Consider the following 23520-nt stretch of genomic DNA (forward strand, 5'->3'; position numbering starts at 1 on the left):
TCACTTTGAACAGCTGGGGATTCTCTGTGATCTGTCTGCTCATTGGGATCTTTTCTAGCATTCAGAGCCACCAGAGCGTCAAGACAAGAGGATAATTTACATGTCTGTGACTTGACATGTGGATAAGGGGCAATAAGGGATAAGGGAACAGTCACTGGTGCTCCTGAATTCCAGTTGGTTTCAGTGAAGTTCTGGTTTCCTAATTGTGGAGGAAATTCACTGTGTAGTCCAGGTGTTTTCTCTGCTTCACTACTACCACAGATGTCAGAAAGCTCCTCGCTTCTACTACTTTCTGCTCCTTTAATCCTCTGTATGCTTTCGTAATTATTAGAGTCCTTGGAAGAGTTATCAAACATGCTAAGGTCCATTCTTTTGGGATTGTGACAGACTGAAGTGTCCAAAACTGAAGCTTCTGGGAAACATAGTCTGTCTTCATTTGGAAGTATTTCCTCTCTGCTTGATTGGGTGTTTTCATGCTCAGGACTGGAGACTGGACTTAAATCTGAAAGTGCCTGAGGAAACAATGGTGCCTCATCTGGTATAGGTGGCTTTCCAGAAAGCTCACTTGAAGCCTTCCCATTCAATGTGGACACAAATGATTTGGAGAAGCTGGTATTAGTTGTCTCAGCAGAGGTCACAGAAGTGTCTTGTCCCCTAAATCCATTTTGCAATGTTGGTCCCGAGTGAAGTCTATCACTAAATTCTTCAAGTAACTCCTGCCGACTTGTATTTTTCACAATAACACTTACAGCTGGGACATCTGAGGGTGGTATAGCTTGGTTAGTCAGTAAGCTGTCATCCAGACACATCTCTGTGTGTTTCAGCTGACTTTCTGTTTCCTCATGACTCCCCTGGATGGGCTCTTTGGCATCCAATCCAGTGGCATCTGGGATGTCAAAAGCTGCCAGGAGATCATCAAAATCTGGGGTCTTCATGTCACCCATGGCCGTACAGTCTCACAAACCTACAGAAAGACGCAGCTGTGACTTAGCATGAGCATAAAGAACTGTTACAATAAAAAACTAAAAGAGAAAAAAAGCTGTTTTATAAACTGAAGAGTAACTATTTAGCAAATGAGACGCGTCATATGTCAACGCTAGCTTTAGCCAGCAAGCTAAACGTGGGCAACATCTCCAGCGCTAATGCTAAATATGCAATAAAACACGCACAACACAAGCGATTTAACAGATAGCACAAACTTTAAACCCACTCACTGGACAAATTATATGACAGATGCACACAGGAGCCAGCTAACAAGCTAGCTGTAAAATGGAGCTAAGCTAGCGAGTTAGCCCCCATCTTAGCAACATGCTACAGCGTAAATAATTCAGCCAAACGAGTAAAGTCGTCACGTAATGATACACAGGGTGCTCACCATTTGATCCGAGTGTGTTAAACAGCTCTAGTAAACTAGCTACTCAGCCATTTAACTGTCTGCACTAAATATTCGCAGGCTAGGCTGTTTTAATGTTTCATAGCTAGGCTACAAGCTACTAACGTTAACTTCGTTTTCCTTTTCCTCAGTGGGAAATTGAAACCCTCGGCGCTGTCTTACAGACCTGAGGTTGCAGCGGGAGTGACTGCTTTCAACGACAGTACTAAAGGTCCACCAAAATATTTATTCAGGTTCAGGACGGAGTTGCAACTCACAAACGACGAAGCTTCGGTGTTCGGTAAGGTTGGGTAATGCTAACAATATTAAAATTTAATGCAAATAAAAACCTTGAGTCCGGGTGAATGTATAATGAGGCACTAAATCCTACTAATAATATTGGAAATGCAAACAAATAACATTATTATAGGTGTCGGAAAGCTTGTTTCGAATTCCCTAAAGCTCTTGTCTTTGGTTAATGAAAAGTAAACACAGAAATATAGCCTTGTCCTCCTAATTTGGGTGAATTAAAAAGAAAAATTCAAGCCCCAAACGACCCAAAATGCAAAAACAGTGCCTTTCATCAGACACGTCTGCCTGGCAAAGATCTCTCAGCTTCAGGGGATGTGCAAAATACTATGTATGCTCAAAATACCTTTAAATTACGGTTTTGTAAACCGTGATATCTGTATACAGCTATTCATAGACATAAAACTAATCCTATCAGAAATATATAAACATCCCTATAACCACCAATTACCAAGTTCATTTGGCTTCCAGTTATTTGTTAAAGTGTTCATCAGATCCATGCTGTGAAATGTCACAAATCATGCTGTAAACTGGAAGTCATCCCAATATGTCTGTGGTATTAACACTTTATGGGCTAATAATGGGTTTTTGGCTGTAATTAAGATGATAATTTGGTGAGGAGGGTGATCTTCTCTAAAGATCCATGACCTCAGCAGCCTCTGATTTGGGAAACTGCCAGTATTTTAGTGAAGAAGCTATATAAACGTCCTGTAAGACATAACTGAGGGCATTAAAGCTCTAAAGCTTCCTTCCCGCAAGTCAAGGTTTCCAGAAGTGACAGCAGTTCGCATTAAATTTATAGGCGCATGCACTTAGTCATCAGCTAACAATAAATAAATAAAGGCTTTATTTAGTGTAAACGTAATAGAAGTAACATGCTATTGATTGTATGCATTTAAGAGATGAAACAAACTTATTTTGCTGGTTAAAAAAAAAAAAGATACTTAAATATAAATTGACAGACTTATCAAACTCAGTTTAATGCTGGATGAAGTAGAGGGCTTCTTATTGAATTAATGGTACATTATTCCCACTCCACTGCCAATCTGAGCTTGCTAGGGAAATTAACATAAAAACAACTCCTCGGGCTGCTGATTCAGTCTATTTAATGTTGCGTCACAAAATCTGTTACTGATCATTAATATCTGTTAATGGATTTCAGGGTGCCAAGCTTTCTAACTGAAGGCAAATGGGCTGCACTTTTAAATATTAATTATTCTTTATCACTTCCTCCAGACAGACTGAGTCCCCACTGAGTGTCACCAAGCATGCACTAACTCTATTTCAAAGGAATCATAATTTTTTATGTGTTAGACAAGATTATATTTAACCAGGTGAAAGCGGAACAAACAGCTGCCACTACACCCAATCGTGAATCATCACCATGAAAGTAAAGTACGGGTTGCGCTGCAATATACTTAATTGACCAGATAACAGCTGCAGCTGAATTCCAGGCTCTCTGATTCTGAAGTACTCAGTGTGCTTACTCTTCAAAATAATCATAAAAAAAAGGAAGAAAAAAGATTTAATACAAGTTAACTTGACACTGCTGACGCTGACTTACCAAAAAGTGTCTTATATATCAAAGCCTTTCAGGGATAAAATAGTTGCAGTCAAATGTAAAGTGTTCACTTTTTGAGAGTTATGCTATTTTTGAAGGGTTATCAGCCACATATTGAGCTTTATTTTTAAGGTAGGCTAATATAACTATAGACTTATTCTGTTTGTGATATAAGGGCTCCTTTCTGTTATTAATCATGTTGATTATTCAGAAGCTTGTGACAAATGTATTTTTAGATACCCAATTTTAGTTTTCTATGACTTATAGGTGCTAACAACCTCCCAAAGATAAAGTCATGCCTGACCTACTGTGTTTCTTAGGAAATGCCTCTTAAGAGTCAATTCAAGACTCATCTTCTGTCGTTCCAGCAACTTAGGAAATGCAAAACATGGTCAGCTTCACGTCTCAAAGTATTGCTTCATAAGGCACATTAAATCATTCCTCCTGAATGACACAAACGTCTCCATTGTGTACTTCCTGAGAGATTGGAGAAGTACGCTACGTGTCTGTTAATTAATGATAAGATGTTTCATTGAGGGCAGAGTATTCCCTGCGGTGTATTTTACAGCACAGCATTTGACAGCTGGGTCTAGGAGGACGCACAATGAGTAAGCCATTAACTCTGCTTTTCCTTGTATTAAGCTGTTTGTTCTGCAGTTGTGAATTTGTATTTTTGTGGAACAATTTTCATATAGATTCGCATAAGATTTCAGGATTATGTGGACATATGTTAAGCTTTCTTTATCTCACAGAGCAAAAAGCAAAAAAACCAAAAAAATCGAGATTTGATTTGTCACTTATTGTTCCTGCTCCTGCTTGTTCAAGTTGCAGCTGCTTTCCCACAGGCAGCTGGATAGAAGTGAATAATGATCCTGTTTTTCAGCGGACCAATACGATGTCCACCTCGAAAAGATAAGCCAGAACAATGGAAGCGGAGTGGACAACCATGCTTATGAAATAGAGGTATGTGTTATGTTGTCCTGTATTTTACTTTCAAATGAAACATGCTTTTAATAAATTACCTGTATTTTCCTAGGAGAATGACATTAATCACTACAGCAGCATAAAAAGTGAGACCAAAAAGCCTAAAAAAAGACTGGAACTGGGATCATACCTAAGGTGTGTCAGTTCAAGTTGTTTCTGTTTATAGAACTAGTCCTACAGTTTTATTGTGAGCGCTGTAATGTAAGTTTTTATAGCATGTGCCTTAGGCCTCTGTGCTGTATTTGTTTACTCGACAGTTTGTGTGTATACTTTACACACATACAAAACAAAATCTGTAATGGATAAGATTCTTTTAATCCAGTATATGGCTAAGATTTATCTAATGTTGTATAAAATAACCTGTGTGGACAAAAGTATTTGTGCCACACCGCTTAATCTTTGACTTCACGTGTTTTCAGTCTAATTGCCGCTGCTAAAGTTGTTGAAATAAACACCTGTTCGTGCATTCTGCCTTTAAAAACATCTGTTGAAGACAATTTTAAAGAGTTCACTGAATTTGACCATAGTACTGGAACACAAGGCTACAGTTGTGACAAGTCCATTTGTGAAATTTCCTCTGAAAGTATTTATTGCACTATTTATTGCATTGGTTTTTAGGAAACGTAGTTCAGCAACAAAGTGGCTAAAGAGTGGGGTAACCAAGAGCTCTAAAGATCACCAGCACCACTCAGTAACAGCACAGCTCCTCTGCCATTAATGTCAGCACAAGAACTGTGTGCAGGGAACTTCATGGCCTGGGTTTCCATAGGTCGAGCAGCTCGTGTAGGAGTAGCGTGTAGCTGACCTAGTACTTTTGTCAATATACTGTATACACAACTTGAAAATAATTTGAAATATGATTCTACTTACTCAAGAGAATTGCAGTGAACAATTGCTTTTGACTTTACTTCTGATTTTTGATTTTATTTCTCTACTTCAGCAAAGTTTCCGGACCAATCAATGCCACAGAGAATTACATCAAGGCTCATTCAAAACTCTTCAAATACATTGTCCTGGGTGTACTCGGAGCAGGTAATAATTTATGAAACATCAGTTTATTCAGCAGATATGCATCAGAATCCGAATCAGCTTTATTGACCAAGTATGTGTAGATGTGCAAAGAATGGGGCTTCATTTTTTTTTTTTTTTTTGCTCTCACTCTATTTACCCAAATAAACAAACATACAATAGCAACCTGTACAGCACATTTATATTCATATATACAGTGGTGCAGAGTGCAAAGATGTTGGAATACATTATGGAATAAATAAAAGATTGATTACAACAACAACAACAACAATCTTTATTTATAGAGCACATTAAAAGCCAGGGGCATGCCAAAGTGCTTTACATAAAACAATAAAATGATTTACACTAAAACATCGGAGTCATATAAGTGTGGGATTATGTTCACAGGTAAAAACCACTAATAGGAATAATCTATAGCACACAGCTATAGCAAAGTAGAACTGTACCATCATACACAGTGATAGAGAACATAGACAACGCAACAATAAAATAATAAAATAATTAGCACTATAACGTCAGAGTCATATAAGTGTGAGATTATGTTCACAGGTAAAGACCACTAATAAGAATAAACTATAGCACACAGCTATAGCAGAGTAAAGCTGTACCATCAAACACAGTGATAGAAAACATTGACAGTGCAGGACAACGCAAAACAACCAGACACATTAATAGAATAACTCACAAGAAGCGAGGCGAGAATTTAACTAGTAGAAAAAGCAAGTTCAAACAAATATGTTTTAAGCCGTGATTTAAAAGATTGAATAGAATCAGACGCCCGGATGCCAATCGGGAGATTGTTCCACAGCTCAGGTGCAGCTAGAGCAAACGCTCGATCACCTCTAGACTTCAAGCGAGATCTGGGCTGAACCAACAATAACTGTGAGGAAGATCTTAAGGCCCTCGTAGGAAGATATGAATTTAAGAGTTCCTTAAGATAACTTGGCCCTGTGTTATTAGTAATTTTAAAAGTAAACAACAGAATTTTGAATTGAATACGAAATTTCACAGGCAACCAGTGCAGATCAGCAAGGACGGGAGTGATGTGAGTAAACTTCTTAGTTTTAGTTAGAATGCGTGCAGCGGCATTCTGGAGTGTCTGTAATCTATGTAAAAGGGTAGAGTGGAGACCATAATAAAGTGAATTACAGTAATCTAGTCTTGACGTTACAAAGGCATGGATAAGCTTTTCCAAGTCATTGTGCGGGATGTAGTGTTTGGCCTTGGAAATAAGGCGAAGTTGGTAGAAACTAGATCTGACGACAGCAGATACTTGTTTATCAAGTTTAAATGAGCTGTCAAGTAGCACACCCAAATTCCTAACAGTGTCAGGGAAAGAACTAGTGAGAAAACCAAAAGCATCATGAAGTTTGGCACGAAGAGCGTCACTGCCAAAGATCATAATTTCAGTTTTCTTATCGTTAAGGATAAGAAAATTTGCCAGAAGCCATTGCTTGACCTCACACATGCACTCTCGAAAGTTACTCACGGACATAGCTAGATCATCATTCAGCTCAAAATAGATCTGGATGTCATCGGCATAATAGTGAAAGGCAATGTGGTATTTCTCAAAAATGACACTTAAAGGAAGCATATACAGTGAAGAACAGGGTAGGGCCTAACACAGATCCCTGGGGGACACCACAGCAAACAGGTACTACTGCTCTACATGCAATATGCGATATGCATGGGAAATGACAGTATTATGAATAGTATATAGGTATCTACAATGGTATATAGATATATACAGCAGGGTTCTGCATGGTATCCTTTACACAGGCAAAGTTTGTGACTTTTCTTTGAGTAAACTAATTTCAGTATAGACAGTGATCATGATGAATTGCTTTTCTCTTCTGTAGGTTATGTGGCGTACTTCATTGCGGCATGTGTCCTGGATTTCAAGAGGGCTACTGCCCTTGTAGTCCTGACCTGTTTGGCTGTTGCTGCTGTATCACTGGAACTTTTGAACAAGTACAAGGGAAAAAGCATCAGTCGCTTTTTCAAGCCCGCCGTCAGATGGTTTAAATCAAATTTGAAATGGATAAAATGGTGAGTGAATTTAAAGTTGGTGAAAGAACAGACTCTTTGTGAAGAAACTCCTTGTGACTATTAAGTCATGATGTGTGGCTTTAATGTGTTTTCCAGGGTTTTCATTTTGGTGGTTGTGGTCTTGCTTGTGGTGTGGCTCGCTTTAGACACAAGCAAGCGTCCTACCCAGCTTATCTCATTTGGCGGAGTTTGCGTGTTCATCATGCTTATATTCCTTTTCTCAGCACACAGGACAATGGTTAGTTTTCCACTGAGTCACAGCCTTTACTGTGATGACATCTCTTTCGAAACATTTTTGGGCATCGTATCTCAGATTATCTCTGTCCTTGTGCCCCTATCATCTTACAATTTAGTTGAGTTGCTTGCATGGAATAATTCTGAATTATATGGAGACTGCTTTATGTATCTCATGGCCAAAGCATTTCTTTTTTTCACATTTTGTTTTAGGTATCATGGAGGCCTGTGTTTTGGGGTCTCGGGATACAGTTCTGCCTTGGCCTTTTTATTATACGAACGGAGCCTGGATTTATAGCTTTCGACTGGCTTGGAAAACAAGTGCAGGTATTATATGACGATGAGCATTTCATTGTCAATCAAATTATAATTTAGACACCACAACTATTCAGCATAACACTTCCAAGTAACATTAACACTCATTCAGTTCTTTTATCATTTATTTACCTTCCATTTAAATTGTAGATGTTCCTTTTATGACACAACAGTGTGGACTCATGTTATTTTATTTACCACACATGCTTATCTTTAGACCTGCTTTATTACAGTATTCACCTTTACTCTTTGGTCCTCCGAGGGTTGAGTGTGTACACGCACGTGGCCTGCTAATTAATATACAGTGTGTTTGACAGCTTATAATCTCTAATAATTGGCGACTTTATTTACCTTAATAAAATGTATTGGTATGTGCATCAAAAATGTCATGAATTCATTTACTAAGCAAATGAATAATATATGAAATCTTATCCTGAGTTTCCATTTTTACAATTGTAATTTCAGATATTTCTCGACTACACCAAAGAAGGTTCATCGTTCGTTTTTGGCGATCTGATTGGAAACATTTTTGCCTTTCAAGTAAGTAAATGATTGGACCCTCAACCATGATTATGAATTATTTAACTTGAGCATTGCTAACCCGAATTTTATGATTTTCCCTCAGGCTTTGCCCATTGTTATTTTCTTTAGCAGCGTGATGTCGGTCCTTTACTACTTGGGGATTATGCAGTGGTTCATTTTGAAGGTAAAATACACTGCTTGCAGCATCTTCAATGCTTCTGTGCTCCTATTGCTCATGTAGTAATAATCTGCTACTAAGGGCCACGATTTTTGTCCATGCAGATCTCGTGGGTTATGCAGATAACAATGGGAACGTCTTCCACAGAGACCTTGAGTGTGGCAGGCAATATATTTGTTGGGCAGGTACTTCTTGCTTCAACATTTTATTCAACACTATTTTACGAACATCATTGTTTGAACTTTTGTGCATGTACCTGTGAATAAGTGCAGAAAAAATTAAATGTTTTTTGTACATTAGACAGAAGCACCGCTGCTGATCCGCCCCTATTTGAAGGATATGACCAAATCAGAGATCCATGCTGTTATGACTGGTGGATTTGCCACAATTGCGGGCAGTGTTATGGGGGCATTCATCTCATTTGGGGTGAGATAAAACTTTTAAGATAAACCTATTTTCATACTAGCATAATGTATCTTATCCCATACAGAAGCATACAATAAAAACGTAACATGCACAAAAAAAGACAAAGATTCAACTGTAAGTTAAAGAAAACCCAAAGCAATTTAAGCTCTGAGTGCAAAACAACATCTTAAAAAAGTTGCAGTGAGGGGCATAGCCAGTACTGATTTCTGGCTCAAGGACCTTTGTTGTTTTATTTAAACTCCTGAGAGGGAACAAGCACAGCACTGTTTCTCAGTTACTGTAGGAACACAAACTGTGATAAGGCACCTGATTACTCTGGACTGAGGCTATGAAGTTAGTTGCAAACAATTTTATATAAAGAAACATTAAAAACCCTCATGGCAGTATTAAAAAGAAAAAGGAAAAAAATGGGCCCCAAAACTGAACACATACTTAGAAATACACCTGAATACCTAATGCAGATTTAACTCATTCCACTTTGGTCTTAGAGCTGAGAGAAAAACAGCCTTTGAGGTTTCTGAGAGTACAGAGTAATTTAAAGTTTTCAGTAGTTCTGCTGACAAGCATCATGACCCAGATTTATATAGGAAAAGATGGTAGCTGGTAGAGACATAGGTGTGGCTCCTTATCTTATCTAACGTGAGGTTTCTATCTGGGTAAAAAGCTGAATGAGCATTACAAAAGGATAATGAGGACTAATATCAGTGATTGTGTTTACCCAGGTTTTTCTTATAGCAACAGCTTTATTGCTGTCAGCAATTTGTGATATAAGAAAAAGGGAACCTTAAAAACAATTTACATGACTTGATATGTGGTATGTGTCTGTCTCGTTGATGGGTGGTTTTAATAAGTCACAACATATTCAAAGCATGCAAATGTATATTACCGACAGCGTTGCTAATCACTGCTGTAATTACCCTAATCAGTTACATGTTATTTAATTGTGTTTTACAGATTGATGCATCTTCCTTGATATCAGCCTCTGTGATGGCTGCTCCGTGTGCTCTGGCAATCTCTAAGCTTTCTTACCCAGAAACAGAGGAGAGTCGCTTTAAATCAAAGCAGAACATCAAAGTGGCTTCTGGGTGTGTACACAATTGAATTTCTTCTCATGATGTTGTCTTTTCTTTTTTGTGTGTGTTCGGTTCAGAATATCTTGTCTACATTTATTTATTTTTAACATTTCAGTGATGAGCAGAACATTTTGGAAGCAGTCAGCAGTGGAGCATCTGCATCAATAGGGCTTGTTGCTAACATTGCAGCAAATCTTATAGCCTTTCTTGCTATCCTCGGATTCATAAATTCAGCTTTGAAATGGCTTGGAGGAATGGTGGGATATCCTGATGTCACATTTCAGGTATGTTTTAGCAACAGAAAGTTAATGTGGTATGTTGATCATTTTGTAAACTCCTTAGATTTTAGAATTATATTTTTATATTATAACATTACAATGAAAATTAAGCTAAGTAAAGTTATCTAATAATAAATACTTGTGTTTGATCATTTAAATAATTATATCATAACTGTATGACGTGTAGTATTTTAATATACTTTGACTTGTATTATGACAGTGTAAAATAAATACCCAACTACTTATTCTGACAAATGTATTTAGATAAGTTAAGAATTTACAGCATAAACTTCCTATAATAGTGATTAATGTTTCTGACCCCACCCAACAAAGATAAACCATCTCTGGCTTGTGTTTGCTGGGTGGGGTGAATATGAGAAAGAAACCATAAAGTTAAAGTTGTCTGCTTATTTCCGTGTGTTTTATCTTAGGGAAACATTAGTCCGTTATGCACACAAACTTTGCTTGACATTCTGATTTACTGTGCTTTCCTTTTTCTGAGAATTTAAGATATCAGTCTAACAAATTTCAAATAACCTTATCTGGTCTTTGTAGTTAATTTGCTCTTACGTGTTTATGCCTGTGGCCTTTATGATGGGAGTGACATACGACGAGAGTTTCGTTGTGGCTAAGCTAATTGGGACAAAGCTCTTCCTCAATGAGTTTGTGGCGTATGAGGAATTATCTAAATTGAAGCAAAACAGGCTCGACGGACTTGCTGAGGTTATTGGAGATGAAAGGCAGTGGATATCTGTGAGTATATGTTTTTAGTTCTGAATATATTTTAAATTTTGTCAGTATGAATGTGAGCTGGAAATCTTTTTTTTTTTTTTTCTTGTTTCAGGTCCGATCAGAAATCATCACCACTTATGCTCTTTGTGGGTTTGCCAATTTCAGCTCACTGGGCATTGTGATTGGAGGTCTTTGTGAGTATTAAATCATATTATTGTCACATTTTTGCCTTGATCCAGAATGTGTTCTCTCAGTAATGGATTCTCTAACACTGTGTGTTTTCTTTTCTCCAAGCATCTATATGCCCATTAAGAAGAAATGACATCTCATCTCTGGTGTTTAGAGCCATGATCACCGGGACATGTGTATCTCTCATCAATGCTTGCATTGCAGGTAAAGTTCTGTTAGTTTGTTTTGTTTCCAGTGTATCTCCACAGCATCTTTCTGTGCAGTTTTTACAGAGCAGCTCTCACTCTGATTTTTCAGGCATCCTCTTTGTTCCTCCATTGGACTGTGTGGAGGTTTTTAACGGATCACCCTTCAATGCCACACTTTCAGACGTTGCAGAATGCTGTCAAGAGCTCTTTCAAAGGTATGCATTTACATTTTCATTAAAAAGAAGCTTGCGGGTGGCTAAACTAATTGGAAGAAATCAGATATGTACTCAGGCTATTAAGTATGACTTTGTGATATCTCGTTATTTTTCTTAACATGTAAAATTAATTATTTTGCAGCACCATAAACAACGGGACCGTCTCATTTGAAGGATTCTGGGGCAATGTAGCAAACGCCACCATATTTCTCTCCAAATGTTGTCAGTGTTGTGGCTTTCCCGATGTGGATGTTTGTATTTAAAGAACAACCCGTACACTGTAAAACCCAACAAGTTAATTTTACTCAAAACTTTTGGTGAAACTGATTACATAAAATATTTTAAGTAACTAAAACTTAAAAATAAAAGTTAAATAAACACACTTTATTTATTAGCTTTAGATAAATATTTTTAAGTACCATTGATAAATGTTTTTATGTTATATCCACATTTTTGGTTTAGTACTCTCTACTTGATATTTTGAGTTTCAAGTACAAATCTAGCTCAAGTAACTTTAAGGAATTAATTTTTAGTTTCAAAATGTTAACCATTTTAAGCTAATACAACTCAAAAATTTTAAATACAAATGCTTGTAATATCCAAATCTACTGTGTTTTGAATTTGATTTAAAAAAAAAAAAGTGCCCAAAATAATTACACTTGTAAAAACATAAGACAGAAAATATAAATTCAAGTTACAGATTTATTGAGTTACTTTGACACAAAAAGCCCAAGGTGGCACAAGGTTACAATATTAGAAATAAAGAATTTCACAACATGTTTTAAGAGTATTCAAATTTGATTAACACATGAGTATGGCCTTTTTATTAAAAAAAACAAACAAAAGGAAAAGAAAATCCTGCATTATTAGGTGGGAAAACCGAATGAAAGTAATAGTATAGTGCAGCTAATACACTGAAATATAATTGGTAACCTTTTTAATATGCCAGTACTGTGGTTATGCAAAATGCACATTTGTAGAGTGCAATCACAGTCTCAACAACAAAGCAATAAAATTTTAAATAGAAAAATACTTCTTTAGAGACATAAACAAAGTGTTATAAACCTCCTTAGCGCCTTATGTCAGTTATGAGTAGTTCAGGAGGAACGTTCCTTAAGTGACATTCAAGATCCCACCTAGAAGCCAGAAATGAGATTGTCCTTCATTTTCTCTATAGATTTACAGTTATCTGACTAAAAACACAATCAAAATCAACTAAAACACAAGTGATGATGGGGGGAAAAAAATAAATAAAAATAATAAAATCACCCCTTTTACTTTGGATGTGGCTTTTAGATAATGAAGTATGAAACAGAGTCTGCAAAGATTTCTTTATTCTATTCTCTCTTTTTATAAAAAACTTATCCAGACTTGGAAACATGATAAACTGAATTACTTGCTTTAACAGGCACTTGAGGGCTGTGTAGGAATCCTGGACATTATTCTGCTGCCAAAAGATCATTTTTAAGACTCAGCACTTTGGGCTTCAACTTCCCACCCTTCAGACCCATCAAAACTTTCTGAATAAAGTCAAAAATGTTGGCCAAACATTTTGGGTAGCTTAGGTGCAGGACGTCAGTCAGTCCAAATATTACTAGAAATGCATCAGCCAGGATGGTGAAAACAATGATCATGTTACCCTCGACCAAAACTGCAGTCTTCTCAGGGCAGAAGAATGTTGCATCGCTGGAATTGGCTCTGATCAGGAGGAGTCCAAGTGGCACTTCACTAATATCTGGTCTATCAGAATGCATCATCTACAGAAAACAAAATTACTACATGTTAGTGCATTCCTATTTCTCTTAGTTTCATCTATGCAAGTCACATTTCTGGATTATTACTAGCTCAGAAATCAATTGTTTGAACAACAAAAAAGCCACAACACACCAAGATTTGAGAAAACAAACTGACAAAAATAGTACTTTTAGTAAAGCAAAGTCATACCTCTTCGTAGCAATAACAACAGAAAGTCAATAGGAGTTATATATTTTTTTCATTTGTACAGTGATGTATGGTTGGGCTAGGAACATTATAGAAGGTCTACGCACATTAAAAACATGTAGTGTTTCCATTATGTGACATGGACACTGTTGTAGACAGATCCAAGCATGGAGATGCTTCTCAAACTCTCAAAGTGTCATAATGTTTTGAGAAATCTAAACAAGGATGCTACTAAGATATTGTTCACAACTTTGTCCAAAACTTACATCCCATGTTTTGATGAAGGTAGAGGTGTCTTCGTACAAATAGGCAGAGAGGGCATGAAGCACACCAGCACTTTGGGCATGGATATCAGCTTGTTCCTACATCACAAGAAAAGTTTTATTTTAAATTATTGGCTAACCTAGTCAAGAATGGTAATTAAAATTGAAAAATTGATCAAATCAAATGAAGCTCAAAAAACAAGACAAAAACTCACTAACCTGGAGATTATAGCTTCTGAAGAGCTGAGACAGGACATCAGACACGTTCCCTGTGCAAACAGCTTTCTTTCTGAATAAGCTCTGGAGCCGGGGAGCATGTTGGTCAAACAGCATAAAAGTGGTTCTTCAGGTGGAGGTTTGTAATCCTGTGGAATTCTGCACAGATCTGAACACACAGGATACATTTGTGTTTACAAGTTTCAATTAGTCTATAAATCTTTGCAAAATACATCAAAATCCTTACACTCCAAAGGCATAATTTGTTCAGACAGGCCAGATAACAGGGGTTGATATAAAATACATCTTGTTAGATACATCTATATACATTCTTACCTGGGACTGGGATTTCAGAGTAGGCCAGCAATCCAGGATCTGACCTACTGGTAGGTCATCATTGATGATCTCTTTGCATTGCAAGGCCAAAGTTGTGAGCATCAGCTTTGTAATCAGGATTCTTTTCACTTTTCTCGACTTCATCTACAATCTGTAGTCTTAGCTGGTCAAGGTAAACAGCATCTTCACCCCTGAAAATTTACTTCTGCCCTGGCATGGACATAACAGTAAAACACAGAAGACAAGACAGACTACACAGAGAACAGAAAAGACACACAACCAAGGAGACACAGATGAAACATAACCAGCCCAGAGCTCAACTAAACCTTAACTAATAATAACAACAATACAAGAACTTCACCTCATTTCAATATAACATAAGAAAGCAAAACTACAAAATAAACTCAAAATGCTGGTTCACAGACCCAGCCCCTGACAGATAAAAAACTAAGTCTTTCACTAATGAACACTGGGCATCAGAATAAAATAAAACGAAAAAATAACTGTTTGGTAAATATATTATTGATGGATTCACCCTTAAGCTAACCTAAAATAGACCAGGAACAACAATTTTACAGTTCAGAAGATTCTACATTTCAACTTGGTATACATAACTATTTGCAATGTAAACCAAGTTCTACCGCGTAATTATGTAATGATTATTCACTGCTTTTGTAAGTATGTCCTGTGCCTACAATTTTGCTGCCCCAGTTTTAATATGTACAACTCCAGAGAACTAAACGTAAGTTTTAAGTTCCACTAGTTAGCAAATGGGCTAGCCAATATCAATATCCACGTATGCGCTAAGTGTGAAGCAGCGCAGCAGTGCATATTGATTCAACAATTTAACCACAAGGCAGTTTATAATCTGCAAATCCAGAAATGCCTTCTAAAGACTTCTTTTAAAATAGTAAGAGATTAGAAAAGTTATTAACACATTATTAGTCCCAGGGACTAATAATGTGTTATACTAAATATGAGCGTATTAGCATAATTCATGCAAACACTTTGGGGCCAAGCCGACATGGATAAAACGACGCATGCATGTAATTCTTAAATGCCTGCTAGAGTTGTACATTTATGACGATAAAAACCCATATTACAACGGAGAACTATAGTTTCAGAAAAAATAAAACTTACCACAAAGCGCTCCTGAAGATGCCGCGAAGGCGGTAAATGCAGCTAGCCAAGTGCAGAGGGTTAGCTGTTCCAGTTCAAAAGTCCGTAACATACCATAGCATGCCCTCCTTTATCCAGCGTCAAAGACAATGCCGCAAAAAACCCGTTGACAAATGTTTTTATTTCTGTTCGGATATTAACGTTCCACAAGTTTCCTTCGGGGTAATGAGCGGGCATTCGCACTCGAAGCGAGGAATCCAAGATGGTTGCCAGCACTTCATAAAGAAACAGGTGGCGCACGTAGGTACGTACGTAGGCACGTAAGTGACGTCAGTGTTAAAACTCAAATTATTTGAGCGCAATGCTAGAAACTAATCAATATATTCAAGTACTGATAACTTGAAAAAACAAAATTGTTCAAACTACTCAAAAAAATAAAGGTGTATGAACTTATAACAGGTTTTTAAGTAGTTGGAACTCATTTCATTTATCAAACTATTACTATTCGGTCTTACAGTGTAGCAGTCGTATGCAAACCACATGCAAAACATTTCTACAAGTATTTTCAACCTCTGTTCAGCTTTCCTGTGAGGTTTGTAAGTACAATTTGCTTGACTCACCAGTCTCTAATTGGACAAAGTTGTTGTGAATCACCACAGAAATTGGCAATGGGCCACCTGATCCACTTTGATGAGTTTAACACTGTCAAAAGTCATATTAAAGTACCAAAACAATAAAATATTAACTGAGTGGATTGACATAAAATGCCTTTCTAAAAAACTGTCTTTTTTAAACAGATATGAGCTGTTACCAGAAGTCACAGCCATTAGTACATCAAAAGCGAAAAGATTACAGTATATTATTAACTATGCTGTGCCACTTTAAAAAAAAAACAGCGAAGCAAACAACCTCTTAGTAAACTGTCACATAGCAGTGGTGATTCATGTGCTGGTAAACAAGTTCCTCTTAATGTATTACTTTATTTTATTTGTTAAAATTCATGCATTATGATCAGTGTTTTCTTCAATGTGAAAATCAGTCACAAGTCAAGTGCCAGTTTTTTTCCCCACTGTAGCTCATTTGCATACTAGTTTGTGTATTTGTGTCACATTTATTGTAAAAATGTAAAGCCTGCAGTACATGCATAACATTTTTGAGCTGATTTTATCTTTTATGTATTATATTGTAAATCGGTCTTATAAAAGCCAAACTGGGATTTTGATTAATTTTGTACATATATAGGAGAGAACATGTACACACACATATATATATATATATATAGCACAAGAACAAGCTCTGAGTACAAGATCCATAGAGGCTGGGGTCTATCACACCAGGCAAGACCCCAGGTGCAGGCTGTGTAAAGATGCCCCAGAGACAATCCAGCACATAACAGCAGGGTGCAAGATGCTAGCAGGCAAGGCATACATGGAACGCCATAACCAAGTGGCCGGCATAGTGTACAGGAACATCTGTGCCGAGTATAACCTAGAAGTCCCGAGGTCAAAATGGGAGATGCCCCCAAGGGTGGTGGAGAATGACCGAGCTAAGATCCTGTGGGACTTCCAGATACAGACGGACAAAATGGTGGTGGCTAACCAACCGGACATAGTGGTGGTGTTATGATATTTTGATACCACGGTTAGCATTTACAGAAGATTGTTTTATACAGGAAAACTGTTACTCAATATGGCCCATCTACTAGTTGTTTTTCTCTTTCTCTCTGACCCAAGAATTAAGGTGTAAGACTCACAGGCTGGTACCCCAAGGTCGAAAACACCACAGAGACGAGACCACTTCCTTACTCCCATCCTCCCTTCCTTATCTCTTAGAAAAAGGCTCGTTAAAGGCCAGGTGGTTTGTTTCAGAATTCACTAATGAAAGAACTCTGTATTCTGTGTATTTTGCTGGGATGATCATAAATTGTAGCTGAACTGATAAACTACACACAGGATACTTCTTTGCTCACAAGGCAGGAAGACGTTTCCTTATTTGGTCTGTACTGGTTTGAACTGAGAACTTGCTGACACACGAACCTTTTTTCATCTATATAAACTGCTGTGTATCAAATAAACCTTTGAGTCGATTGGGAAGGCAACCTAAAGCAGTCTCTGTTTTCTTGTTCTCCCAAGCTGCTCCCGAGCTCGTACTAACACGCTGAATGGCATACCTGAGTGTTACTTTAAATAATTAGGAATCTTAGAAGGAAAGGACAAAACTCTGCTTATCGCTCACGCCACGGAGGAAACCCGGGATGGCAATTTCCTTCAATTTTGGTGTCAGAAGTGGGATCCGCTGACAGAAGGTAAATACACGTCTTTAATATTTATATGAGACCGTGTTATACCTCTCTCAGTGATCGATCCATAAAGAAACGGGATATGCTGACGAAGTTTCACTTAGTGATCCAGAGAGATACACTGACTGACTTCCTCAGTCCCCGAATAAAGTAAATTAACCCTTGTGTGGTGTTGGTGGACACAGGAAGTTGCCTGTTGTCTTAAATACTTCTCGTTAAGTGAGAAGTTGCTCACTCAGAAAAAGTGACACAGGAAGTCGCCTGTTGTCTTAAATACTTCTCGTTAAGTCAGAAGTTGCTCAGAAAGAGTGACACAGGAAGATTGCCTGTTATCTTGAAACGTACGTTAAAAAGTGAGAAGTTGCTCACTCACAGAAAGCTAGTAAATAATTAAATTTAATTTTGTTAAAAAAAAAAACAAAAACAAAAGAAAACTGAAAACGGGTCTCACAGACCCGATTACCATACAAGGGTTAAAAGCAGTAAATTAAAAGCAGAAAGACACAGGAAGTTGCCTGTTGTTTTACGAGAAGTTGCTCGTTAAGCGAGAAGTTGCTCGCTAAGTGAGAGTTGCTCACACAAACAAAAAATTGCTAGCAATAAATTTAAAGTGACCTCAGCTGTGCCGCAGCGAAAATACTAACATAAATCCTCCTAGCGTGTAAACCCCTCTGGAAATCACTGAACATGGGTCAGAATTATTCAAAGACCACAGACAGGTCCGATAAAAAATCTAAAGTACCTGTAAAACCAAAAATTAATAAAATACAAAATAAAGTCTCAAATAACGGCTCAGTACAACTCCCATTTCCGGTTACGTGTAACCTACGTCCACGAATCGGCGAAGACTTCCATGATTACGTATCCAGAACATGCGGAAGTGCTTATGTGACTGACTTTGTTTACAACTTACGGACTGTGAGTACAATGCATTCTAATTTCTTTTCGGAGCCTTATCCCGAACGATTATCGCCAGAAACCAGGTCAGTAGAAATGTTGAATATCATTTGTGATAAGAAAAGTAGTCTGCTTAAAAAGTCCTGTAGAAAATATGATAGAATGCCGCGACGTGATGCATCAAATGTTACCGCTATGGACAAAAGGAGGGTAAATAATGACAAAGTCGCCGATTTCTTTAAGAATCTAAAGAAATTCCTGCTCACAATGTCCAGAGACAAAATTGACTTAAATGCAGTAACTATGTGTAAACAGAAGCCTGATGAATCTATCCTAGTATTCATAAAACGCTTTATGCACTGTTGGACAAGCTAGAGGTGCAAATTTAGCTCAGTTTTCCAGCAGCCGCAGACACCCAGAGCAAAAATGAATTTGTGTATTTCATTTAACACAAAGTGTGAAATGTTTGCTGACACTGATAACAGCTTATGTTTTCTCTGCCCTATGTACCGACATGATGGAGAAGGAACATCCTCTGTGTCAGCTGGACCCTCAGCAGAGAATGAACTCAACATCCTTTTTGTCCGGTACTCTATGTCATACACTGTGCCAAAAAAACGTGTACAGACGCCACTAACAGGTAATCCCATGACTGGGAGCCACACTTTTGTTTCTCTCACACTGTTCAACAACATGATAACTGCTCACACAAGTGAAGGTCAAACAGTGATTTTGTCACATAACTCAGACATAGGTTATGACATAACTACACCATGTCGTCACATAGATCTAACCTACCCTATCGACTGTACTATTTCTGCACTTACGTTGCCAGCTGAATACCAGAATATGACATTGTGGTCAAAAAGTGAGAATGATATAGGATTTATTGACTGTACACTTTATCACGTACACCTATTAAAACACAACAAGCAGTATATGTCAAGCAGCATCCCATTTCCACGGAAAAAGCCGCAGCCCTAGATGTCATGATAGGAGATTTATTGACTACAGGAGTAATAAAGCCCACACTCCTGTCAATCCTGTGCCAAAGCCTAACAAACCTGGCGTATGGCGTTTCATACAAGACTTAAGGCAAATTAATGCAGTCAACATTCCTCTGCCACCTCTCGTTTCAGATGTTCACAGCATATTGACATGCATTGCATACACATTTCACCGTGGTGGATTTATGCTCCGCTCCTTTTTCTCAGTACCTGTGACACACAGCCGTTATTTGCATTCACACATAGAAATAAGCAGTATACTTGGACTCGTTTGCCCCAAGGCATGATAGACAGCTCTGCTGCTTTCTCAATGGTGCTTCACTCCTCCAGGGCTGCACCCTGATCCACATGTGGATGACCTCCTCCTCTGTGCTGAAAGTGAAAAACTGTGTCAAACTGCTACACACAGGCTTCTCCAGCACCTCCAAAAGACTGGCCACAAAGCATCTGCAAAGAAAATGCAGTACTGTCAGACTTCTGTTCAATATTTGGGATTCACACTGTCTCACGGAAAACGTTCCATGACTGCTGACAGGGTCAAAGCTGTGACCTCTGTCCCTCGTCCCACTACACAGAAGGAAATGTTGTCCTTCCTGGGCATGGTGAACTATTGCAGACAGTGGATACCAGACTGTTCTTTTCATGACCACATTCTGCGTGACTGTTGTAAAAAAAAAAGACAAGCCTCCTCGAATACTGTGGTCCACAGAAATGACTGCCTCTTTCAATGCATTAAAGGGAGTGCTGACCTCCGCCACTCAAAGGTGCTGCCTGAATTGTTCAGGGACTGCCGGCCTGCCTGAGGGCAGTAGCAGCTTGCTCTATCATGATAAGGGACTGCGAGAAGCTTACACTCTCACATGACACTATTCTACACACCAATCACCAGGTCACGACCATTCTAGCAAACATAACTAAACAACATATGCAAATCTCACATTTATTGATCCTATGCTGTGTTCTTCTGACCGACAGGATGGCTCAGACAGGCTTGACGTTCATGACTGCATGACACGTATACAGGAATCCACAGCACCACGTCCAGATTTAGAGCAAACACCTATCCCAGACTCAGCCACGGTTTATGTGGACGGGTCCTGTTCAAGGCCGAATGACAACTCATTTCTTTGTGGCTATTCAGTGGTAACAGTGCCTGACATCATACTAGAGGCTCACTCATTACCATTTCACTCAGCACAAAAAGCAGAGCTCATGGCTTTAATACGCGCCTGTGAGCTACATTTGGATAAGCATGTGACGATTTACACAGACAGCCGCTATGCATTTGGCGTTGTGCATGACTTTGGCACATTGTGGAGACAAAGAGGATTTAGATCTGCTGATGGAAAATAAATTGCTAAATTGTGATTTTGTTCAAAGACTTTTTCAGGCTATACAGCTGCCATCGGCCGTTGCAGTTGTAAAAACGAAAGGACACAGTACAGCTGACACAGACGAAGCAACAGGTAATGCTTTAGCAGACGTGACAGCCAAGGCTGCAGCTGCATCACAGCTCCCACCTCCGCAGGAAGTATTATCTGTGCCCCTACAGCTGTCACTTGTTACACTCCCAGACTATTTAGACACAAATGTTGATTTAAAATTCATACAAGAGCGAGCCTCTGCATGTGATTACACCTATTGTGAGAATAATGACTGTACCTTAGATGACAGAGATGGCTTATACAAAATCTTAAGGGTTTGATTGCCCTCCCATATTCCCTGATGCCAGTCCTTGCCCGACATTTTCACTGTGTGAGTCATGTCGGACAAAGAGGGGTAATAGGGGCAATAAAATTAAGATTTGTAATTGAGAAAACATCACATGCAGTAAAAAGCATATTAGCAACCTGTCTAACATGTGCGCGAACTAATGTAGGTAGCTCAAAAGCAAAACATCAGCATTTACCACAACCAGATTTTCCATTTCATACATTACAAATTGATTTTACACATATGCCAGCACAAGGAAGCATCAAGTACTTACTGGTAATAGTGGATCAATTTAGTAAATGAGTAGAAGCTTATCCAACATCAAAAGAAACTGCAGAAGTAGTCTGTCAAAAGTTGAGCAATGAAATAATACCCAGATTCGGAATACCTCACCAGATTAACAGTGATAGAGGATCTTCATTCACATTAGAAGTAATTCAAAAGTGTGCTAAAACTTTAATGACCTGGGTCAAATTACTTACTCAAGTCCTGTGTGAGATTAGAATGACTCAATCTACAGTAACCAAATTATTTCCATTTGAAATAAGACTATTTCCAACACCATGGTCAGCTTCCAGAGGGGCACCGCTAGTAGAAGGTGATGTATATTGCATTGTCCACTGATGTTCACAACCTGGTAGAAAAACTGAATAATAACTATCAGAAAGTTTGTCTCTCTCAGCCTTTCCCCTCCACAGTTCCACCAGTGGAGACAAGGAGATGCATGTTGGAGAAGCCACTAAAACCAAGGACTCTCTGGGAGGCCGCGCGTGTTCCAGCCCCAGACTGTACTGGCAGTGACGAAGAACCAGCATCCTTACGGACGGACAACCTCAGTGGATTCATGCCAGCAGGGTTAAGACCAGCCCAATCGGACCATCTCAGGCGTCGGATCAAGCAGATGACATCTCCGGCGAGCCAGCGCCCGGAACTAGAGCAAATAAACACACGGGTAGACGACATCTCCGGCGAGCCAGCGCCCGGATCCAAAAGTTACATACACACACGCAATCACTGATTAACACACAACGTCTGAAAGAACAACAACAAGGTACTCAAACATCCAGCAGGAACAGAAAGCCAAAAGTACCACATGATGTCTAACCTGATAAAGCCAGACTCATTCCATCCTGATAATGGAGAAAATGAAATGCCCATTGTCATCATACGACGCTTATTCTGTGTCTCTCGAACCTGGGACCAGGCCAGGAGACGACTGAAGAACTGTTTTTCTTATATATTTAGGTTATTTATCATATCTATCGCATTAACCTTAGGATTTCTCTTTGCTATTTTGTATTGTAAACTGCAACCATGTTCACATTTCTGCAGGTCATATTTTGCTGACTATACCTCATGCTCTATTTTGCAAGACACCTACTTAATGCACTCCTCACGTTCCCTAAAATCAGTAAATAGCAACATAGACGCCACTAATGAACCATTTTATGCACCCTCTAGAACAGGAGCTAACGCCTGGTATGAAAATGCCAGAACAGCCGCTCGTGATTTAGGAAACAGTAACTGTTATGTCTGTTCAAAGGCTAATCCAGAACAGGTAATAGTAGGATACCCCATATCCGGTTTCCCCCTCACTGAGGGACTAGAGAAAATCAGCGGAAATAATGCTCTCTTTAAAGACGCTTTACAGTTGACTCTGAGCCCTCTCGACTGCCTACTTAGACACACACACACACCAACTAACCCTGAGACTCCATTAGGCGAATTATTGAAGTTATCTAATGACACCGCAGGGACCTGCGCCCCAATGAAACGCCCTAAGACTAGGTTAAAACCCTCACTGCCCTTAGGACAGATCCCTCTCCATTTTAATACTAGTATGATATGTCTGCGCAGACTAAAGTTAACTGGCCCAGACACACACATAGATTATACAAAGGATAACTATACATTCTTCTCTGACTCCCCAGGTGCACGCTGTAATGAGACATGGCTAGCTGTCTCTGTGGCTGAAGTTTTATCATATCTGGAGGAACACACACACAGTTCAAGTTCGAGCAGAGAATCGATCATTGTTCCCCCAGACGGTGTCTTAAATGATACTGACTGGGGGG

General features: G+C 38.6%; 1 protein-coding gene and 1 long non-coding RNA gene across 2 annotated transcripts; one reads left to right on the forward strand and one right to left on the reverse strand.

Annotated features, from left to right (window-relative positions):
• Positions 1 to 717: 717 nt before the first annotated feature.
• On the forward strand, positions 718 to 11917 carry slc28a1 (solute carrier family 28 member 1; the record flags this gene model as incomplete). The annotated part of the gene is given in 20 exon segments (XM_080873471.1): positions 718 to 967; positions 970 to 982; positions 1525 to 1673; positions 4126 to 4205; positions 4279 to 4361; positions 5167 to 5258; positions 7115 to 7304; positions 7401 to 7542; positions 7752 to 7865; positions 8319 to 8393; positions 8479 to 8559; positions 8658 to 8738; positions 8854 to 8979; positions 9934 to 10064; positions 10168 to 10336; positions 10886 to 11083; positions 11175 to 11256; positions 11357 to 11455; positions 11549 to 11654; positions 11797 to 11917. Coding segments are annotated over 20 exon segments (2244 nt in total). The 5' UTR covers positions 718 to 855.
• Positions 11918 to 12481: 564 nt separating this feature from the next.
• Positions 12482 to 15696, reverse strand: LOC308392591. Its single transcript, XR_013970841.1, has 5 exons — positions 15551 to 15696; positions 14411 to 14661; positions 14078 to 14243; positions 13862 to 13957; positions 12482 to 13411 (listed from the first exon to the last, which is right to left on the reverse strand). It is a non-coding gene; the product is annotated as an uncharacterized lncRNA (long non-coding RNA).
• Positions 15697 to 23520: the final 7824 nt, after the last annotated feature.

This window comes from Rhamphochromis sp. 'chilingali', assembly GCF_963969265.1.
Source record: "Rhamphochromis sp. 'chilingali' genome assembly, chromosome: 2".
Taxonomy (NCBI): Eukaryota; Metazoa; Chordata; class Actinopteri; order Cichliformes; family Cichlidae; genus Rhamphochromis; species Rhamphochromis sp. 'chilingali'.